At 38.5% G+C, this 17,223-nt stretch overlaps 1 protein-coding gene across 1 annotated transcript in view; it reads left to right on the top strand.

Annotated features, from left to right (window-relative positions):
* LOC121373706 (mothers against decapentaplegic homolog 3-like) overlaps positions 1-16,695 on the top strand; it is a 60,498-nt gene extending 43,803 nt beyond the window's left edge. The window contains exons 4-10 of the mRNA XM_041500443.1: positions 5,750-5,881; positions 7,353-7,412; positions 9,630-9,665; positions 10,604-10,831; positions 11,458-11,595; positions 14,003-14,147; positions 16,033-16,695. Of these exons, the coding sequence (XP_041356377.1) occupies positions 5,750-5,881; positions 7,353-7,412; positions 9,630-9,665; positions 10,604-10,831; positions 11,458-11,595; positions 14,003-14,147; positions 16,033-16,156 (863 nt within the window). The 3' untranslated portion in view covers positions 16,157-16,695. The remainder of the gene's footprint in view (positions 1-5,749; positions 5,882-7,352; positions 7,413-9,629; positions 9,666-10,603; positions 10,832-11,457; positions 11,596-14,002; positions 14,148-16,032) is intronic.
* Positions 16,696-17,223: the final 528 nt, after the last annotated feature.

Below are 17,223 nucleotides of genomic sequence, written 5' to 3'. Positions count from 1 at the left end.
CTGGGCAGGCTACACTTGACATTTGTAGATTCACTTACTATGACAATACACCGTATGAAATAGGAATTAAATAATTAAAGAAAAAAAGAAAACAAACTTGTTGAGAACTGTTAACTTAATACATTCCATTTGCATTATTTTTTAAAGAGACGACATGTCATAAGTTGATTTATAGTCAACTGTGAAGCACACATCCGTTGATAAGCAGGACAGACGGTAAAACAAGAAACAACAACAAATGTTTTAAAGACTATAATATATATGTGGCAACCTGTACTCAGTGGCCACCTGTCTAAAGCGGCCACTTTTATCTACTCCCTTGTGTGAGGGTCGGGATGTAGCCCAGTGGTAAAGCATTCGCTTGATGCGCAGTCAGTCGAGGATCAATCCCCATCGGTGGACCCTTTGAGCTATTTCTCGTTCCAGCCATTGCTCCACAACTGGAGTAACAAAGGCCATGGTATGTACTATCCTGTGAGGGATAGTGTATATAATAGATCCCTTGCTGCTGATCGAAAAGAGTAGCCCATGAAGTGGCAACAGCAGGTTTCCTCTCTCAATATCTGTGTGGTCCATATACCTGTAAATAAAATGTGTTGAGTGAGTCGTTAAATAAAACATTTCCTTCCTTCCCTTGTGTGACCGGTTAAGACAGGTTTGACTGTATATACATCTTTCCTATTTTTTTACATTATCTTTTGCTTTTTTAAAAAATATCTTTTCGCTTATCCTTTTGAAAACACAAAAATATATAAATAAATATGATTTCTGTGTTTTCAGTGAAAATATGATTCCTCACCGAATATCACTTTTATGGTTTCTGCAGATTATCTATTTCATAGCTATATATATAGATATATAGATATATTGGTACCATAAACAGATAAATGATCCGCTTGTTGCTATGGATACGCATACATTGTAGATATGTGTCCATTAGGATTATTTGAAAATGAACCAAGGACACACTGACATTGTGGACAGTTCGAAAGCACCGGACTCACTCGTGGAGCTGAGCTGTAGCCAACAGACACTGGTTGAGTTATGTGACACACGCGCAGAGCTGTCAAACAGTATTGATTTTACACTTACATACATGTACATGTACTTCTACATTGTACATCTATGTTTTACTTTGTAGTCTTTCTTCTTCTTTTTTGTTTTTGTTTCTTTTGTTTTTCTTTTCTTTGTACACTTAGTTATATATATACAGAAAGAAAGAAAGAAAAATGTTTTATTTAACGATGCACTCAACACATTTTATTGAGGGTTATATGGCATCAGACATATGGTTAAGGACCACAGATTTTGAGAGGAAACCTGCTGTCGCCACTACATGGGCTACTCTTTCCGATTAGCAGCAAGGGATCTTTTATTTGCGCTTCCCACAGGCAGGATAGCACAAACCATGGCCTTTGTTGAACCAGTTATGGATCACTGGTCGGTGCAAGTGGTTTACACCTACCCATTGAGCCTTGCGGAGCACTCACTCGGGGTTTGGAGTCAGTATCTGGATTAAAAATCCCATGCCTCGACTGGGATATGAACTACAGTTACGGTCAGTAGTGGATCTGAGAGGCAGGGCTCACTCTGGGTGATCCCCCAAAAAGTAAAGTTTGTTTTTATTTAACGACACTACTAGAGCACATTGATTTTTTATCTTATCATCGGCTATTGGACGTCAAACATATGGTCATTCTGTAACTGTTTTTTTTTAGAGGAAACCCGCTGTCACCACATAGGCTACTCTTTTATGACAGACAGCAAAGGATCTTTTATTTGCGCTGGGTGATCAGAAAATTTTGCTAAATTATCTCAAAAATGCAAAACCTATAGCTATTTTCTAATAAAATATGAATTATTATTAAAAAAAAAAAAAAGCCAAATTTAAATAAAATTTGCCAATTGTTCTAAAAATTTGCAGTTGGCGAATTTGGCGAGTGGCAGAGCTAGTCCTGTAAGAGTGAGCCCCAGGTGGCCCCCCCCCCCCCCCCCCCCCCCCCCATAATTTTACTTTGGAAAATCTGAGGAATTCCTTCGGGAATGTTTGTGACCTTTGGCCACATGTCATTGGTGGGGTGGTAAAGCACACACCTGATGTGCGGTCAATCTAGGATCCTCATCGATGGACCCATTTGGCTATTTCTCGTTCCAGTCGGTGTTCTATGAGTGGTATATGCTATCCTGTCTGTGGGACGATGCATATAAAAGATCCCTTGCTGCTAATGGAAAAATTTAGCGGGTTTCCACTCTTTGACTAGCCATGGGATCAGTGATTTTAAGAAGTTACTAGCCACAATTAAACATTCACTAGCCCTACTTTACGGACTCCACTATCAGCCATATGCACACAGAACCTGCTTTCATCCGAGAAGACGATGTTCTGCCATTGCCTGTTCCGCCAATTCCCATTAGCTGGAGCCCAATTACGTCGACGAAGTCGATGACGTCTCGTTAATACTAGACCAACGTAAGGATGTCAGTTATGAAGGAGTGCATTTCCTAAGCGACGTCGCACTGTATGTTTGCTTATTGGCCTATTGTGAATCCCTATGGTTTGCTGTGCTGCTGACGATGCTAGCAAGAAGCGATTATGTAAATGTGACATCAGGATGTACCTGTCCTGTCTGTTTGTGGTTACCCTCAGATTTCCACTGCGTGGTCAATCTGCGACAGCATTTTTTTGCCGATGACGCCTGAGAAGCCTGTTGATGGTAGACTGGTGTACAACAGGGTGCTGTGCAACTCTTGCCACACTCCATCCTGTTTTTAAATGCACCCCAATGCTCTATTCCTATCATCTGTTGTTAGGCACGGCATTTAAATAAAGTGATTAAGTGAGCATTTACAAAAATAAATCCAACTGTTCTAGCTTATATTGACACGAGGTGACAAGAAAAAAAGTAATTCTTTATTGTATGAAAAGCATGCAATGCACGAGTCAAGTGCAAAATGCGTTTGATCGAGGGATTTCAAATAGGCAAAATAATATGAAATTGTTTAGGTTTTTTTTAACTTAACCCAACAAATACTTAGAAGGAGGGAGTTTGTGTCTTACTTTATACCTATGATTATAATTTCCGCATGTACACAATATTTGAATTTCCTCGTGTTTCTTTTGTCGCTCAGTGTATATGTGTGTGTGTGTATATATATATATATATATATATATATATATATATATATATATATATATATATTTATCCTATAACTTACCCATGATATCCATGTCATAAACCCATGTGATAATTTACTTTATTAACCCGGTTAATAATGGTATGCAAATCTGCAAGGTCTCTAGGTAATTTGTTGCTGTGGATGGGTCATTTGCTTACAAGCCAACAAGACCTGTGTACCTGAACATAACGTTTTCAAAGATTTGTTTAAAATGCGTGACGTCAAACTAATCTCTGCTAATCATGATGACGTCATATTATCGATGGCAGCGACTTTAGTACTGTGATTTACTAAAAAAAAGTAATTAGAATGTCATTTTAGAAGTGTTATAGGATAAATAGAATTTGCTACTCGTGTTTTTTAATATGTAAAATATCAACCTCGTCTAGTTAATCGGCAGAGCCTCGACAAATATCGATTAACATAGACTCGGTTGATATTTTCCATATTAAAAAATACTCGTGATGAATCCTCTATATATATATATTAAGCATTGTCTGTTATTTCTTTTATTTTCATCGGGGTATGAACTAAAAAAAAAGTCATCCACAAACTGTGAAGCTATTTTCACATAAGTCAGCAGATGATTTTTTTTTTTTTTTTTTTTTTGGTTCATACCCAGATGAACGCTGAAGAAATAACAGACAATCCTTACAATTGAATTGAAAACATACTTACTAATAATAATATTTTGAATTAATTTTTCGTTCTGAAGCAGTAACATTCAATAATACAAAATACATTATGAAGTTCCCGGACGACGTAACTTTTTGTGTTCATCGAGACATGAATAAAATCACGTTGGACCAATGAGATGGCGTTACATGTATATTGAAATGAATGTAACGGAAATTTAATTATTTCATTTTATGTTTATATTCAGTGTTTGCATTATTAAAAGAAGTACAGTAAACAGCCTATGTTATTACACATGTGGTTAAAATATCTTGGTACATATCAAAGTGATACGTCCCACTAGAACGCCAAGTGGGACGTAACATTCAGGGTTCGAAACTCACCAAAAAATTTGGTGGCCCCAAAAATAATGCTTGTTGACAAATTATGGTAAGCGAACCACGAGTATGATTTCAATGTGGAATACAAATATTAATAGTGGCTCATATGTTACAGCTCTAAAGAAGATATTATTTGGGCAACTAACACCATTATTTTTTAATAATTAAGTCGCCCACACAGGACATTTGGCAACCAGGCAACGGGCCGTTTGATCCCTGAACACTTAAACGTCACACGATGATGTTATCGATTGGCGCACTCCACCCTTACAGGAACGTTAATCAAACAAGTTGAGTGATATAAATTAAGATCGATTATGGGTAATAAATAGGATATTAAACTCGCTACCATTTCATATCATGTTTATGTCCCTCGTGAAATAATTGTCACTGTCACTCACTGAAGCTCGTGACAATTGAACATTATTTCACTCGGGACATAAACATGATACGAAATGGAAGCTTGTTTAATATCCTATAAGTATTACCCATATGGGCAGAGAGAAGTAAGGAAAGAAAAGTGATCATTCCCTAGGAAAAGAAAAAACAATTAAAAAATTTCCCCTAGATACGTTTTGACGTCATAAACAGTGCTTCACTATAGGCGGTTAATTGTGTGTACGAATAGTTTCCATGGTGGAAGTAATGTCAACAACGAACTTACGTCATCAGCGATATGTAGGTCACATCTATGACTCAACACTGCCGCTTGTTATCAACTTGCAAGATGGGAAGATCGCTTATTTGCTGCACCTTGTCGCTGTCATTTAAAATATCCCTTCAGGGAACAATTTCTTCAGTATTGCATCGAGATTCACTTTAAAACATTTATTATTTAACAGTATATAGTTGTTAATCAATTTCACAATTGACTAGAAATATCGCTAATCAAGATGTTGAAAACGAAATGGTCACTGCCTTTTTGTTTAATAGTGAACATTTACTGTGGCCACTTAATACAGGTATTTTAGTGACTTTGGAATCCGATTTCGGTGGCCACGGCCGTGTTAGACAGGTGGCCGCTTAATACAGGTATTTTAGTGACTTTGGAATCCAATTTAGGTGGCCACCGGCTGTGTGAGACAGGTGACCGCTTATTACTAGTGCATTTACATTAAAAATTCTTTGGGAGTGAAAAAAGTGGCGGCTTACAACAGGTGAGAAATTACAGTACTTAACATGTTTTCTTTGCTGTATTTCTAGTTACTGCCCATGCAGCAACCTAAATTGGTTTTATTTCTCATTTTTTTATTTCAGCTTATTTGCCTGCTTATATCCAATTAAGGTTCAAGCACGCTGTCCTGGGCACACACATCAGCTACCTGGGCTCTGTCCAGGACAGTGGGTTAGTTGTTAGTTGATTAGTGAGAGAGAAGAGGGTATAGTGGCCTTACACCTACCCGTTGAGCCCTTAAGAACTCGCTCTGGGTTGGAGGCGGTACCGGGCTGCGAACCCTGTACCAATGACTTAACCACTGCGCCACCGAACCCGATCTATTTTTAGATAACGTTTTTGTTATTGTGAACATAATGTTTTCTTTATTATATTTTTGTAGTCCTTCCGCCTGTCCTTGTGCCACGTCACTCGGAAATACCCGACAAGATTCCCCAGATTGACGACTACAAGACCACCGTACCCGAAAACACGGATTTCCCCGCCGGCATCAATGATAACTTCAGCATACCTGGTGAGTTCTCTCCCTTTAGTGCCTAACTCTCAATACGTTTGACCTATGCTGTCACACATGCAATTTTAACAACTTGTGAAAGCATACAAGACCACCGTGCCCGAAAAACGGATTTCTCCGCCGGCATCAATGATAACTTCAGCATACCTGGTGAGTTCTCTCCCTTTAGTGCCTAACTCTCAATACGTTTGACCTATGCTGTCACACATGCAATTTTAACAACTTGTCAAAGCATACAAGACCACCGTACCCGAAAAACGGATTTCCCCGTCGGCATCAATGATAACTTCAGCATACCTGGTGAGTTCTCTCCCTTTAGTGCCTAGTCTTGGATACAAACTAATACCATATGTGACTCATTGTGAGCAGGGGCAAGAGACATAACCCAGTGCTAAAGTGCTCACTTGATGCGCGGTCGGTCTGGGATTGATCCCTGTCGGTGGGCTCATTGGGCTATTTCTCATTCCAGCCAGTGCACCACGACTGGTATATCAAAGGCCGTGGTATGTACTACCCTGTCTGTGGGATGGTGCATATAAAAGATCCCTTGCTGCTAATCGAAAAGAGTAGTCCATGAAGTGGCGACAGCGGGTTTCTCTCTCATTTTCTGTGTGGTTTATAACCATATGTTTGACGCCATATAACTGTAAATAAAACATTTCTTTCTTTGATACTGGTGAGTTCTCTCCCTTTAGTGCGAAGTCTTGGATACAAATTATTACCATATTTGAAATTGTGAGCATTGTGCCTACAATAAAAACCTTTCAAAATTGACATAGGTAAGAAATTCTGAACCTCTAGCCTGGATATTATGTTCAATTATTACTCAAGATAACACTAAATTATATTTTATTATCAGTGAAGATAACACTAAATTGTTTATTTTTGGTGAAGATAGCACTAAATTATATTTTATTATCAGTGAAGATAACACTAAATTATGTTGTATTATTAGTGAAGATAACACTAAATCATGTTGTATTATTAGTGAAGATAACACTAAATTATGTTTATATTTAGTGCAGATAACAGTAAATTGTTTATTAGTAAAGATAACACTAAATTATGTTTATTATCAGTGAAGATAACTCTAAATTATTTTGTATTATTAGTAAAAAAAATAACCCCAAATCATGTTGTATTTAGTCAAAATAACTCTAAAGTATATTGGAATTATTTGTGAACATAAAATTAAATTGTGTTGAATTATTAGTGAAGATAACACTAAATTATATTGAATCATTGCCACAGATAACACTAAATTATGTTGAATTATTAGTGAAAATAACACCAAATGTTGTTGAATTATTTGAATTATTAGTGAAAATAACACCAAATGTTGTTGAATTATTATAATAGTTGAATTATTAGTGAAAATAACACAAAATGTTGTTAAATTATTATTAAAAATAAGTGATTGTAAGACTAAAATAAGTTCAACTGTTACTAAGAGTCACATTTATTATTCCAGATACTCCCCCTCCGGGGTACATGAGCGAAGAGGGAGACACGTCCGACACCTCAGCTATGGGTGAGACTTGACACTTTCACTTTTACTTTTGTATAGTTTTGAAGCTGATACAAATATGCACAGAAAAATCTCTAGTACATGCGTACATCTAAATAATAGCTGCATAGAAAATGTCCAATTTGGTCTACAGTGTTTGTTTATCCTTTGTCTTCTCTTTTCTCTCTCTCACTCTCACATACGCTTTGTCTCTTCAATCACTCACTGTCTCATTCTCTCTCACACTCTCAATTACATACACTTTGTCTCCTCAATCACTCACTGTCTCATTCTCTCTCTCTCTCTCTCTCTCTCTCTCTCTCTCAATTACATACACTTTGTCTCCTCAATCACTGTCTCATTCTCTCTCTCTCTCTCACACTCTCGATTACATACACTTTGTCTCCTCAATCACTCAGTCTCATTCTCTCTCTCTCTCTCTCTCTCTCTCTCTCTCTCTCTCTCTCTCTCTCTCTCTCTCTCTCTCTCTCTCAATTACATACACTTTGTCTCAATCACTTACTGTCTCATTCTCTCTCTCTCTCTCTCTCTCTCTCTCTCTCTCTCTCTCTCTCTCTCTCTCTCTCTCTCTCTCTCTCTCTCTCTCTCTCTCACACTCTCACTCTCTCAATTACATACACTTTGTCTCCTCAATCACTCACTGTCTCATTCTCTCTCTCTCTCTCTCTCTCTCTCTCTCTCTCTCTCTCTCTCTCTCTCTCTCTCTCTCTCTCTCTCTCTCTCTCGCGCGCGCATAGGCGAAATATTCATGCAATTATCTCTTTAATACAAAGTGGCATAATTCCATTATTTATGATCGTATCACAGTAAAATTTGACATCAATATGTGACAATGTTCTTGCTATGGACTGACGGCAGTGGAGGCGTTTTCATCAACAAACAGCGTCGCACGAGGGCACTGAAATCAGTACCTTGTGTGGCCACCAACAGCAGCAATCACTGCATGACATCGTCTTGGCATAGACTGAATGAGTCTCTGAATCTGGGCACATGGAATCCTAGCCCATTCTTCCTGCAGTGCATGTAACAGTTGTGGAAGCGTCTGAGGCTCCGGGTCACGCTGGCATACACGTCTGTCCAGTTCGTCCCATAGATGTTCAGTGGGGTTGAGATCTGGCAATCTTGATGGCCATGGCAGCACATTAATGTTCTCATTCTGTAGGAAATTCATTGTTACACGTGCCATATACGGCCTGGCATTGTCCTGCTGAAAGAGTTCTCTATGTCGATCCAAAATGGGAAGCATGTGACAGCAAAGAATTTCATCCGGGTAGCGTACAGCTGTCAGGTTGCCTTGTACGAACACAAGTTCACTTCTGTCGGTGTATGAGATGGCTCCCCACATCGTGACACTCCCTCCACCGAATCTGTCAACTTGGGCGACGCAGTTGTTGGCAAAATGTTCATTGCGGCGTCTGTAAACACGTTGTTGTCCATCATGACGCTGTAGAAGGAAACATGACTCATCACCATACCCAAATGTTTGATAGAATTTTTTTTTTAAAGTTATCCTTTCGACAAAATAAATTACTCTTATCATTTCTGTATGATTTTCTTAACCCTAATGCTAATTTTAACCCATTTTCTTCCTAGGGGAGGCCCACCATACCCCCTATTGACTGGTTACATTCAATTCCATTCACCTTACCCAAAACTTTCTTTCTGGCAAAAACACTGACAGTCTATCTTTCTCCGTCTGTCTCTCTCCCCAATCACCCACACTGTCACTCTCCCTCCCTCCCTGCCTGCCTCTTTAAAAAATTTATACTCATGGAATCCTGAGATGTTCAGTTGCAGAAATCCACCTGAAACCCGGGTAATGAGGCCTGTAGTATGTTGTGAATGGACTACATTAAAGGCATACTGTCACAGACCACTGACCTATTTAATGGTCTAACAAAGTATTACCTGAACAAAAATAATTTGATTTGACCCTATATGTACTTTATTCAACCATCTTCATAACCACCATACTCCATTATTAATGACATTTTGTAAAAATAATTGAATTATGGCAATGGTCCATAATTCAAAAACTAAAATTTTCGAGAGGGATGACATGGATTTCACTCCACCGTGGTTCAGTTACGGTTATGCGATAGCTAGGTTTGGTTTCCAACAATTAATGTAATTTTTATTTATTATCCATTTTCAGAGAAATAAGGTGCTTAAATCAGTGACAGTATGCCTTTAAGCAATTTTTGTTTGTTGTTTTTTCAGATGGTATCGACGTTTCTCCCAGTCCACCCTGCGAACGTGAGTACACAAAACAAGCAGGAATTGAAATTATCACAGTGGGTGGCAACGCATATATAGGCTACCACAGAATACAATCAGTTTACAGAGTCGAGTATTTACATTTGACAGAGACGTCATATAAATATCCTTGTTATTGCATCATACAGGGTTTCTAGAATTTTCAAAAAATCCAATAGCCATGGGATCAGTGATTTTCAAAATCCACTAGCCATGGGATCAGTGATTTTCTAAATCCACTAGTCATGGTTAAAAAATCGACTAGCCCTATTTTTCTATGTTCTGTAAATTTGTACCAAAAAAAAAAAACACCCAAAAAACCCATTATTGTACTGTTGAAAAATGTGAACTGTTACAGTCTGCAAAACTTGGGGTTGCTAATATATTTAAATTAAAAAATTTAATTATCTCAAATGCCAAGTGATTTCCTATTTTTTGCAGATAAATAAAATATAAGGAACCACACTTTTTATATGTACTGCCCAAGAAGATCGAAACTTTGTTTAGCTAGATCAGTTTCATTAAAAACTGTTAACATGATCAGCAATGGAAACTAATTTGGTGTACTTGCATCCAATAGTCAACAATTAATAAATCGATGTGCTCTAGTGGTGTCGTTAAACAAAACAAAGTTTATAACTTTAAGCATACATAGTGTCTGTTAATGCATGTTTGGTTACCGTACAAGAAGACTTATTTACAAAAGTTTGTTCCTTTTATTAGCATGATGACAATAATAATGATAGAGAAGATAGATGGATGGAAGGATGGATGGATGGATAGATTTATTGATTTATTGATTTATCTATTTATTGCTTCAGCAGTTCTCTTAGAATGCTTGTTTATTTCTTTCTTTCTCTATTTATTTATTTCTCTATTTCTCTATTTATTTATTGATCTATTTCTCTATTTATTTATTTCTCTATTTCTCTATTTAGCTGCTGAAAGCAATGACCTGCAGCCGGTGACGTACAAGGAGCCTGATTTCTGGTGTTCCATTGCGTACTACGAGCTGAATACGCGCGTCGGCGAAACCTTCCACGCCTCCCAGCCCTCCCTCACCGTCGACGGCTTCACCGACCCCTCCAACTCAGAGCGCTTCTGTCTCGGGCTTCTGTCCAACGTCAACCGAACGCAGCAGGTCGAGATGACGCGCAGGCATATAGGTAAGTTTATGACGGATGTTGGGGGGGGGGGGGGGGGGGGGGGTGTCACCGACTCCCAACTCTTGAGCGGTTCTGTTTTGGGCTTCTGTTCAGCATCAACCGAAAGCAGCAGGTCGAGATAACGCATAGGCATATAGGTAAGTTGGGGGTGGGGGGGTAAGTTGTCACCAACTCCCAATTCTTGAGCAGTTCTGTCCAACATCAACCGAACGCAGCAGGTCAAGATGACGCGCAGACGTATAGGTAAGTTTAAGATGGTGTTGGAGGGGATAGGGGCTTAAGTTGTCACCGACCCCTCCAACTCGGAGCGGTTCTGTCTCGGGCTTCTCTCCAACATCAATTGATCGAGGCAGGTTGAGATTACGTGCAGGGATATAAGTAAGTGTCTGTAAGTTTATGAGGGGGGAGGGTAAGTCAAGATGACACGTACACATAGGTATGTCTCTTCAAGTTTACGTGGGAAGGGTGGGGTATTTTGTCTTTATTTCGGGACATTTTTGTGGGATAGGGTTGGGGAGACTTTCTTCTTCAGATAATTTTTACCCCTGCATTCAGCGACAGCAGGCAAAGCTAATGTTTGCAAATTATTTGATTGGTACTCGACATGATGCACATTGTTTTTTCAGGTAAAGGTGTGCGTCTGTATTACATCGGCGGCGAGGTGTTCGCAGAATGTCTGAGTGAAAACGCTGTCTTCGTCCAGAGCCCAAACTGCAACCAGCGATATGGCTGGCACCCCGCTACCGTGTGTAAAATACCTCCAGGTATAACGTGTGTTATATTCTTCTTACTCCGCTACCGTGTGTTAAATACCTCCAGGTATGACGTGTGTTATATTCTTCTTATCACGCTACCGTGTGTAAAATACCTCCAGGTATAACGTGTGTTATATTCTTCTTACTCTGCTACCGTGTGTAAAATATCTCCAGGTATAACGTGTGTTATATTCTTCTTACTCCGCTACCGTGTGTAAAATACCTCAAGGTATAACGTGTGTTATATTCTTCTTACTCCGCTACTGTGTGTAAAATACCTCCAGGTATAACGCGTGTTATATTCTTCTTACTCCGCTACCGTGTGTTAAATACCTCCAGGTATAACGTGTGTTATATTCTTCTTAACCCACTACCGTGTGTAAAATACCTCCAGGTATAATGTGTGTTATCAGTGTTCGAGATTAACGGTATCCCGATATCCCGGGGATACCAGAATTTAATTTTGGATATCAGACTTGAAGAACCCAATATCCCACCGGGATACCATGTAATACTAAATTCTCAGATGGGATACCAGATTTTGAAATGTTAGTATTCAACTGGGATACTGCCCGAAAATTTTAATCTCGAACACTGGTTACATTCTTTTTACCCCACTACCGTGTGTAAAATACCTCTAGGTATAACGTGTGTTATATTATTTTTACCCCGCTACCGTGTGTAAAATACCTCCAGGTATAACGTATACTGTATTGTTCTTATCCCGCCTGGTATAACGTGTGGTATTGTTCTTATGCCGCTTACCTTGTGTAAAATATCTCCAGGTATAATGCGTGCTGTATTGTTCTTATGCCGCTACCTTGTGTAAAATATCTCCAGGTATAATGCGTGCTGTATTGTTCTTATGCCGCTACCTTGTGTAAAATATCTCCAGGTATAATGCGTGTGGTATTGTTCTTATGCCGCTACCTTGTGTAAAATATCTCCAGGTATAATGCGTGCTGTATTGTTTTTATCCTGCTACCGTGTGTAAAATACCTCCAGGTATAACGTATACTGTATTGTTCTTATCCCACGACTGTGTAAAATATCTCCAGGTATAATGCGTGCTGTATTGTTCTTATCCTGCTACCGTGTGTAAAATATCTCCAGGTATAATGCGTGCTGTATTGTTCTTATCCTGCTACCGTGTGTAAAATATCTCCAGGTATAATGCGTGCTGTATTGTTCTTATCCTGCTACCGATCTCCAGGTATAACGTATACTGTATTGTTCTTATCCCGCGACTGTGTGTAAAACATCTCCAGGTATAATGCGTGCTGTATTGTTCTTATCCTGCTACCGTGTGTAAAATACCTTCCAGTATATTTATCATACTACCTTGTGTAAAATACCTCCCCGTATATTTCTCATTATACTACCTTGTGTAAAATACCTGCAGCTATCAGGTGTGTTGTTTTTATCGTACTGCTGTGTAAAATACCTCGAGGTAGCGTAACAAAACATTTTGATATTGTCAGTGTCTTCTGAACTCTTAACCACCCAGCTTTACAACCAGAAAACGTCATCACTGACCCAAGTTTCCAACTTGAAATACATAATTTTGAAACTACATTTTTGAACCTCAGATTGTAAGAAAACAACTATTGTAACTTTGTCTTGATGTGATATTTTTAATTTCACGGTGTAATATTTGATATTTTTAATTTCACGGTGAAATATTTGATATTTTTAATTTCACAGAATGAATGAATGAATGAATGAATGAATGAATGAATGAATGTTTAACGACACCCCAGCACGAAAAATACATCGGCTATTGGGTGTCAAACTATGGTAAAAGCAAAACAAATCTGATAATCAACATCAATATAAAAATTCAAGATTTAAATAAAAACACAGTGTAAAGAACTGTGCAAAAATACAAATATCACAGATAGATACTGAATTTTACTCAAAATTTCAATTTGTGCTGTATTGGCCATTCTCAAAGAGAATGTTACACCCCTGCACCATGGTGAGGTTACAGCACGTGCAGGGGTTAATTTCACAGTGTAATATTTGACATTTTTAATTTCACGGTGTAATATTTGATAATTTTAATTTCACAGTGAAATATTTGATATTTTTAATTTCACGGTGTAATATTTGATATTTTTAATTTCACGGTGTAATATTTGATAATTTTAATTTCACAGTGAAATATTTGATATTTTTAATTTCACGGTGTAATATTTGATATTTTTAATTTCATGGTGTAATATTTTATACTTTTAATTTCACGGTGTAATATTTGATATTTTTAATTTCATGATGTAATATTTGATATTTTTAATTACACAGTGTAATATTTGATATTTTTTATTTCACAGTATAATATTTTATGTTTTTAATTTCACGGTGTAATATTTGATATTTTTAATTTCACAGTGTCATATCTGCTGTTTATTTTCAGGGTGTAATTTGAAAATTTTCAACAACCAGGAGTTTGCGGCTCTACTTGCGCAATCGGTGAATCAGGGCTTCGAGTCTGTCTATCAGCTAACAAGGATGTGTACGATTAGAATGAGCTTCGTCAAGGGCTGGGGTGCTGAATACAGGTAATAATAACTGTCCATGATGGGGAGGGCTGGGGTGTTGAATACAGGTAATAATAACTGTCCATGTTGGGGAGGGGTGCTGTGTACAGGTAATAATAACTGTCCATGATGGGGAGGGGTGCTGTGTACAGGTAATAATAACTGTCCATGATGGGGAGGGGTGCTGTGTACAGGTAATAATAACTGTCCATAATGGGGAGGGCTGGGGTGTTGAATACAGGTAATAATAACTGTCCATGTTGGGGAGGGGTTCTGTGTACAGGTAATAATAACTGTCCATGATGGGGAGGGGTGCTGTGTACAGGTAATAATAACTGTCCATGATGAGGAGGGCTGGGGTGTTGAATACAGGTAATAATAACTGTCCATGTTGGGGAGGGGTGCTGTGTACAGGTAATAATAACTGTCCATGATGGGGAGGGGTGCTGTGTACAGGTAATAATAACTGTCCATAATGGGGAGGGGTGCTGTGTACAGGTAATAATAACTGTCCATGATGGGAAGGGTGCTGTGTACAGGTAATAATAACTGTCCATAATGGGGAGGGGTGCTGTGTACATGTAATAATAACTGTCCATAATGGGGAGGGGTGCTGTGTACAGGTAATAATAACTGTCCATGATGGGGAGGGCTGGGGTGTTGAATACAGGTAATAATAACTGTCCATGTTGGGGAGGGGTGCAGTGTACAGGTAATAATAACTGTCCATGATGGGGAGGGTGCTGTGTACAGGTAATAATAACTGTCCATAATGGGGAGGGGTGCTGTGTACAGGTAATAATAACTGTCCATGATGGGAAGGGTTCTGTGTACAGGTAATAATAACTGTCCATAATGGGGAGGGGTGCTGTGTACTTGTAATAATAACTGTCCATAATGGGGAGGGGTGCTGTGTACAGGTAATAATAACTGTCCATGATGGGGAGGGCTGGGGTGTTGAATACAGGTAATAATAACTGTCCATGTTGGGGAGGGGTGCAGTGTACAGGTAATAATAACTGTCCATGATGGGGAGGGGTGCTGTGTACAGGTAATAATAACTGTCCATAATGGGGAGGGGTGCTGTGTACAGGTAATAATAACTGTCCATGATGGGAAGGGTGCTGTGTACAGGTAATAATAACTGTCCATAATGGGGAGGGGTGCTGTGTACATGTAATAATAACTGTCCATAATGGGGAGGGGTGCTGTGTACAGGTAATAATAACTGTCCATGATGGGGAGGGCTGGGGTGTTGAATACAGGTAATAATAACTGTCCATGTTGGGGAGGGGTGCAGTGTACAGGTAATAATAACTGTCCATGATGGGGAGGGGTGCTGTGTACAGGTAATAATAACTGTCCATAATGGGGAGGGGTGCTGTGTACAGGTAATAATAACTGTCCATGATGGGAAGGGTGCTGTGTACAGGTAATAATAACTGTCTATAATGGGGAGGGGTGCTGTGTACATGTAATAATAATGGGGAGGGGTGCTGTGTACAGGTAATAATAACTGTCCATGATGGGAAGGGTGCTGTGTACAGGTAATAATAACTGTCCATGATGGGGAGGGGTGCTGTGTACAGGTAATAATAACTGTCCATGATGGGGAGGGGTGCTGTGTACAGGTAATAATAACTGTCCATGATGGGAAGGGTGCTGTGTACAGGTAATAATAACTGTCCATGATGGGGTGGGGTGCTGTGTACAGGTAATAATAACTGTCCATGATGGGGAGGGGTGCTGTGTACAGGTAATAATAACTGTCTGTGATGGGGAGAGGAGGGGTGGTTTCAGTTATGTCCCTTTTTTGGGACTGTTTTTAGAGGATTATCTACCTTTAATATTATGACCACGTACCTTTAATATTGTGCTAAAGCAATGTGTTATTTTATTTTGTCAGACGACAGACGGTGACGAGCACCCCGTGTTGGATTGAGATTCACCTCAACGGACCCCTCCAGTGGCTGGATCGGGTCCTCACACAGATGGGTTCCCCAGGACTGCCCTGTTCGAGCATGTCATAACACGCCGCAGAGTGCACAAACAGTTGACGTGTTGTAGTGTGTGTATATACATGCCATTACACATCTCTAAGTGTGTATACATGACGTAACTCATCTATAAGTGTGTATACATGCCATAACTCATCTCTAAGTGTGAATACATGCTGTAGCACATTTCTAAGTGTGTATTCATGCCGTAGCACATCTCTAAGTATGAATACATGCTGTAACACATCTCTAAGTGTGTATACATGCTATAACTCATCTCTAAGTGTGAATACATGCCATAGCACATCTCTAAGTGTGTATACATGCCGTAACTCATCTACGTGTTATAATCTGTGTGTGTACATGCAGTTAACGGGTCTTGACATACTATAATGTGTATATACTGCTACAGCCGTATAAATTCAGAAAATTGTCTCGGCAAAAAATAAATGCTGACACCCAAGTTGTTTGCTTCAGCTAGAATACAGTTTGCTTCGGCCTTTGCGTATCTTTAGTTTAAATGCCTATACCAGTATGTTCTCACAACACCATTTTATATATAGATAGATCGATAGGTCGATAGATATATATATAGATATATCTATATCTATATCTATATATTATATCTATATCTATATTTATATATCTATATATTATATATATATCTATATATATATATATATATATATATATATATATATATATATATATATATATATATATATATATATATATATATTATTATTATTATTGTATTATTATATCTACATCTATATTATCTAGATATTTAGATATTTAGATAGATAGATAGATAGATAGTGGTACAAGGTGTGTTTTACACAGTTGACTGTACATAGGCCTTAACATATTGTAATGTGTGTTTATAGTATGTCATACATAGGCCTTATGAATTCACTTGTGTTATATTCACTAATGTGTGACATGAACATACTTGATATGTCAGTGCACACACACACACTTGATTGATAGTGTGGCACATGTATACTTGATGTGTCAGTGAGTATACTCGAACACTTGATAGTGTGACCCTTGTAGACACTTGATATGTCGATGCATATTCACGGACACACTTGATAGTG

This window comes from Gigantopelta aegis, chromosome 5, assembly GCF_016097555.1.
Source record: "Gigantopelta aegis isolate Gae_Host chromosome 5, Gae_host_genome, whole genome shotgun sequence".
Lineage (NCBI taxonomy): Eukaryota > Metazoa > Mollusca > Gastropoda > Neomphalida > Peltospiridae > Gigantopelta > Gigantopelta aegis.
This window is presented reverse-complemented; position numbering and strand designations above follow the sequence as displayed.